Consider the following 6399-nt stretch of genomic DNA (forward strand, 5'->3'; position numbering starts at 1 on the left):
CATTTTTCGAGAAGCCTGAGCTATATCAAACATGAACATACTATTCGTGAAGAGTACATCTCTCATACCTTTTTAGTTAATCGCCTAAAAAATCTTTAAGAAACATTGTATTATATATGGTTGTACATGTCGTGAGTTCATAAAATCATGAATCTTCCAAGACCTGAGCATTTAAATTTGAATTTTGCAGAGCCTAAACGTTTGGCTTAAAAATTATTATCGCAATTGAGCTTTTTTTTGTCTAACCTGCTAGAGAGACCCACACCCACGGTTCCCACTCCCCACCAGATCTCCGGATCGCTGATCCACTAGTCGAGAATCCAGATCTCTCGCCTGCTCGCTACCAAATACCAACCACGAAGAACAGGAAGAATGCCCAAACTGTCGTGTCGGGTGCTCTTTGCGGCTCTTCTCATCGCTTCGCTAGCCGCTCTGCTCGTCCGGTTCCCGATCCACAGGCTCCTCAATCCCCACGCCGCCATGGACCCCGACTCCGAGCTCGAGTTCGAGATGCCCGGCGTCTTGCGTGTGTACAAGACCGGCCGCGTCGAGCGCTTCGACGGCACCGAGACCGTCCCGCCCTGCCCCGATGGCGATCCCGCCAACGGCGTCGCGTCCAAGGACATCGTCCTGGACCCCGCCGCAGGCATCTCCGCCCGCCTCTACCTACCCGCGGGAGTGGATGCCGGGAAGAAGCTCCCCGTCGTTGTGTTCTTCCACGGCGGTGCGTTCATGGTCCACACCGCCGCCTCCCCGCTGTACCACATCTACGCCGCCTCCCTCGCTGCCGCGGTGCCCGCCGTCGTCGTCTCCGTTGACTACCGCCTAGCGCCCGAGCACCGCATCCCCGCCGCCTACGACGACGCATTCGCGGCCTTGAAGGCGGTCATCGCCGCGTGCCGCGCGGATGGCGCCGAGGCGGAAGCTGAGCCCTGGCTCGCCGCTCACGGCGACGCCTCCCGCATCGTCCTTGCGGGGGACAGCGCCGGCGGTAACATGGCGCACAACGTGGCGATAAGGCTGCGCAAGGAAGGCGGCATCGAGGGTTACGGCGACATGGTCAGCGGCGTCGTCCTCCTGTACCCTTATTTCTGGGGGAAGGAGCCGCTGGGCGCGGAGCCCACGGATCCCGGCTACCGCGCAATGTTCGATCCCACTTGGGAATTCATCTGCGGCGGAAAGTTCGGCCTCGACCACCCCTACGTCAACCCAATGGCATCGCCGGAGGAGTGGAGGCAGCTTGGTTCCCGCCGCGTGCTGGTGACCACGGCGGACCAGTGCTGGTTCGTGGAGAGGGCAAGGGCTTACGCAGAGGGAATCAAGAAGTGCGGCTGGGAGGGGGAGCTCGAGTTCTACGAGACCAAGGGTGAGGCGCACGTCTTCTTCTTGCCTAAACACGGCAGCGAAAAAGCCGTGAAGGAGCTCGCCCTCGTGGCCGAATTCGTCCGGCGCTGTTGAGGTGCCTTTCGCTTTGTTTGCCCGGACCTGGTGAGTAGTTCAGCGAGAGAAAAAAAATCGCACAATTAGTGACTTTTATTCATATTGCAAGTTAAGCACAGAGGTTCAGTCTCGATTCAGAATCCTGATCTTGAATTTCTGTTGTGCATCGAAATTTATCCTGAACAGTACATACTGTAATTTCGAAGTGCAGGCTAGCGAGTGGCTAAATGTATTGTATACTTGAAAACTGTCCGATGTATTGTATACTTGAAAATTGCCCCTGTTTCTTTCGGACTGTACGTTGTTAGTAATTGCATCTTTTGTTTGAAAAGAAATTACTTGGACTACCCGACTTGATAAGACTTGAAATTGATCCATTTCATTTGAGGTTTTATTCAAACCACCTGCTACAGATATACATTGAACTGAAAACAGAGCAGCTTCGCACTGTCACTACTATTTTGCACTCTTTCTAAAACAAATCGAGTTGCGTTAGCTGTGAATAAGTAGACTCTGCACACATGTAAACAGAGGAACATCCTCACAACAGCTGCAATGCGATCTTGTCTGATGATTTATGCCCCTGTCTATATATTTTAAACTCCATTCTATTACTCTATCTGCAGTATCAGCGTCAAAATAGTGTTATGATCAGAAGAGTCGAAGCCATGGCATTAGATTTGTGTGCCTCGTTTTGATTAGAACACAGAAAAGTTTTAAATCAAGTTTGGATTGATCAAGTGGCGATCCAAAATCCTCCACCGACCGCAGCCGGATGTATATCAACGACAATAATTTTCGGACCGCAGAAACGTAAAAGAGTATGAATTCGCCGGTAGGTTTACAGACATATCAGGCAGGCGTAGACCATATGCAAAGTACGACGCCCACGAGATCGCAGGATCCTAGTACAGGTTAACAAATCTCGCAATGGCGTCGTCCTGCGCGACAGCATCGGAGCACGCGAAGTCGACGAGGTGGAAGCAGTGACCCTGCCCGTTCACCTCGACCACCTCCACCTCCCCAGCCCATCCGCTGGCCCTAAGCTCCGCGGCGTACGCGCGTCCCCGGTCGCGGGCCACGTCCTTCTCGGCGAGGCACACGAGGACGCGCGCGCACGCGAGCCCCTCCAGCCCAGGCGCGCCGGCCGCGAGCGGGTTGATCCAGGGGTCGTCCAAGCCTGTGGTACCGGGGCACACCACACGCCACATGGTCACCACGTTCTCGGCCAGCGCGGGGTCCGTCTCCTCGGAGGCCACCCGGTCGGCTCCGAGGAAGTAGGGGTGCACGATTGCGGCGCCGCTGATGCGGGCGCCGTGCGGGAGGGGCTCGGCGCCGGCGCGCATCGCCATGTGGTGCGCGATGTTGGCGCCCGCGCTATCGCCGCCGACGCACAAGCGGGAGAAGTCGCCGTGGTCGGTGAGCCAGAGTTCCTCACCGGATCCAGTGGCGTGGGATGCGACCCAGAGGAGCGCCCGCCAGGAGTCGTCGTACGCGGCGGGGAGCGGGTGCTCGGGCGCGAGGCGGTACTCGACGGAGACGACGATGGCGCGGGCACGCGCGGCGAGGGAGGTCAGGTAGGCGTGGAAGACGAAGTTGAAGGCGGTGTGGAGGCAGAAGCCGCCGCCGTGGAAGTACACGAGGATTGGAAGCTTCTTACTGCTTCCGCCGTTGTCTTCGGTATCCTTGGCGGGCGGCGGGAGGTAGAGGCGGACGGCGACGTCTGGGGAGACGGCGCGGTCCTTAGAGGCGACGCCCGTGGCGGTGTCTGTGGAGGCCGGGACGGGGTCGGAGCCGAAGTAGCGCTCCACGCGGCCGCTCTTGTAGACGCGGATGAACTGCGCCATCTCGAAGATGACCTCATCGTCGTTGGCGCCGGAGCCGGCCATTGGTGAGTCGGGGTGTGGCCTGGGAAAGCCCAAGGGAAGGCTAGGGCCGAGGAGGTTTGAAGTGCGGTCGCTGCAGGTTGCACGTCTTCGCCGCCAGCAACGCTTGGCGTGTGTTGAATGCGGGAGGCGTTGACAGATCAGCGGCCTGGTTGGTATGAGCTCAGACTGTCTTACTCTTAAATTTTTCTTATTATATCACTTTTTGCGTTATATTATTAATATTTTATCTCCTACTTTTTCATCTACTACAGCGGTTCCCTCTATTTTCTCCCCTTATATCACACTACAACTATAAAATATTATTTCATATACTACTTTTTATTCACTATTAATTTTTCTTCTACTAACAATTAGAGCCGGACCCATACAACAGTAGATAGAGGAGGAGAAGAGCATACGCTGAATCTAGAGAGAAGAGGAGAGCGCGTGCAGGCAGCGGCAGGGGTACATAGGGGGCTGCGTTGCGGTGTATTGGAGGTCTCTGTTGCCTCTACGCGAGGGGACAGGGAGCGGGCGCCGCTGCAGACAGTCTCAACTGAGAATGGCCCATGTGGCCCACGTAAGTGACTTGTTGGATTTGGACAGTTTGAGTGTTGGACTCTCGAAGAGGCTGATTCGAATGTGTTCGAAAGGTCAAATCACAATCCCGAACTTTCAGTGGCCACGGCTGCAGCGAGGAGCTGCGCCACGGCGTGAATCTCATCCACGGATCCGCCCTACTTCCTGGGAGGCGAGATGTAACACCCCGTCCAATCCCTGGACCGGCGGTACTTACTCCTGGCAGCTCTCTAGGATCATATATTGTCCCCACAGACCAACACGAGTCTTTTGTGCGCACTTTGTCCTCACTCATGCGCACCCGAGAAAACTTCCCGGTCGGTCACCCATCCCAAATTGCTCCAAGCCAAGCACGCTTAACTTGGAGGTTCTTTCGAGATAGGCTTCCGAAAAAGAAGATGCACCTTGTTGGTATGATTACACTATTAATTCTATTAAGCCTTGGGCCAGGACATCCCATCCCAGGGGCCAGGATATCACAATCCACCCCCCTTAGAAGACCGACGTCCTCGTCGGTCAACCCCAATCCAGGAACCTCCCCTCTTGGCCACGTCTGCATGTCTAGTGTCGTCATATGCCATGCCATGTGACCACTCCAGGCCCACATGCGCCATGCGCCATATACCCGAACCCCCTAGCCCACACACGCCCGTGAAACCGCGAGGGTCGGCTCTGATACCACTTGTAACACCCCGTCCAATCCCTGGACCGGCGGTACTTACTCCTGGCAGCTCTCTAGGATCATATATTGTCCCCACAGACCAACACGAGTCTTTTGTGCGCACTTTGTCCTCACTCATGCGCACCCGAGAAAACTTCCCGGTCGGTCACCCATCCCAAATTGCTCCAAGCCAAGCACGCTTAACTTGGAGGTTCTTTCGAGATAGGCTTCCGAAAAAGAAGATGCACCTTGTTGGTATGATTACACTATTAATTCTATTAAGCCTTGGGCCAGGACATCCCATCCCAGGGGCCAGGATATCACAATCCACCCCCCTTAGAAGACCGACGTCCTCGTCGGTCAACCCCAATCCAGGAACCTCCCCTCTTGGCCACGTCTGCATGTCTAGTGTCGTCATATGCCATGCCATGTGACCACTCCAGGCCCACATGCGCCATGCGCCATATACCCGAACCCCCTAGCCCACACACGCCCGTGAAACCGCGAGGGTCGGCTCTGATACCACTTGTAACACCCCGTCCAATCCCTGGACCGGCGGTACTTACTCCTGGCAGCTCTCTAGGATCATATATTGTCCCCACAGACCAACACGAGTCTTTTGTGCGCACTTTGTCCTCACTCATGCGCACCCGAGAAAACTTCCCGGTCGGTCACCCATCCCAAATTGCTCCAAGCCAAGCACGCTTAACTTGGAGGTTCTTTCGAGATAGGCTTCCGAAAAAGAAGATGCACCTTGTTGGTATGATTACACTATTAATTCTATTAAGCCTTGGGCCAGGACATCCCATCCCAGGGGCCAGGATATCACAATCCACCCCCCTTAGAAGACCGACGTCCTCGTCGGTCAACCCCAATCCAGGAACCTCCCCTCTTGGCCACGTCTGCATGTCTAGTGTCGTCATATGCCATGCCATGTGACCACTCCAGGCCCACATGCGCCATGCGCCATATACCCGAACCCCCTAGCCCACACACGCCCGTGAAACCGCGAGGGTCGGCTCTGATACCACTTGTAACACCCCGTCCAATCCCTGGACCGGCGGTACTTACTCCTGGCAGCTCTCTAGGATCATATATTGTCCCCACAGACCAACACGAGTCTTTTGTGCGCACTTTGTCCTCACTCATGCGCACCCGAGAAAACTTCCCGGTCGGTCACCCATCCCAAATTGCTCCAAGCCAAGCACGCTTAACTTGGAGGTTCTTTCGAGATAGGCTTCCGAAAAAGAAGATGCACCTTGTTGGTATGATTACACTATTAATTCTATTAAGCCTTGGGCCAGGACATCCCATCCCAGGGGCCAGGATATCACACGAGAGCTCCGAGACAGACGACATAGGCGTAGCGTTGCTACGCGAGCCCGTCCGGCTGTGCCCGGGAATGGGCTGGTGCGACGGTGATGTGCCCGGGAATGGGCTGGTGCGACGGCGACCCGTTGATCAATCCTATGGCAGAGGGCGCTCCCAATCTCGCTAGTTTGATGTGCTGACATGGGCTGGTGTGCCGTGTGCGTCGGGGGAAAGGACCCGATGAGGGGCAGAGGAAGCTGAAAGGTAGTGGGTGGCGCGGGGAGGTGGGACGGCCAAGGCACGGTTTCCATCTCCGTTTGTCCACTCCTTCGCGCGGCCATGGTGCACCGTTTTCGATGCCGATGTTTGGTTACATTTTTGTTTCGAGTTTTGATTAAGGACATGCATATTATTATTTTTTCATAGATATATTGTCTGTTGCTGAATTACAGTTAGTCCTAGATTTTATCTACTACTTGTTATTTCATAAGCATAAGCTCAATGAAGGCTTGGGTATGGGTTCCAGATTCTCAAATTTCA

General features: G+C 55.1%; 2 protein-coding genes across 2 annotated transcripts; one reads left to right on the forward strand and one right to left on the reverse strand.

The window, feature by feature from the left end:
* The first annotated feature begins 292 nt into the window (after positions 1–292).
* On the forward strand, positions 293–1728 carry LOC100283775 (gibberellin receptor GID1L2). Its single transcript, NM_001156674.2, has one exon. The coding sequence runs from the start codon at positions 373–375 to the stop codon at positions 1456–1458; it is 1086 nt and encodes a 361-aa protein (NP_001150146.2). The 5' UTR covers positions 293–372; the 3' UTR covers positions 1459–1728.
* Positions 1729–2114: 386 nt separating this feature from the next.
* Positions 2115–3463, reverse strand: LOC103647491 (tuliposide A-converting enzyme 1, chloroplastic). The gene has a single exon (XM_008672022.3). It carries the CDS (start codon positions 3327–3329, stop codon positions 2346–2348), a length of 984 nt encoding a protein of 327 aa, XP_008670244.1. The 5' UTR covers positions 3330–3463; the 3' UTR covers positions 2115–2345.
* Positions 3464–6399: the final 2936 nt, after the last annotated feature.

The sequence above is a fragment of the Zea mays genome, chromosome 2 (genome assembly GCF_902167145.1).
Source record: "Zea mays cultivar B73 chromosome 2, Zm-B73-REFERENCE-NAM-5.0, whole genome shotgun sequence".
Lineage (NCBI taxonomy): Eukaryota > Viridiplantae > Streptophyta > Magnoliopsida > Poales > Poaceae > Zea > Zea mays.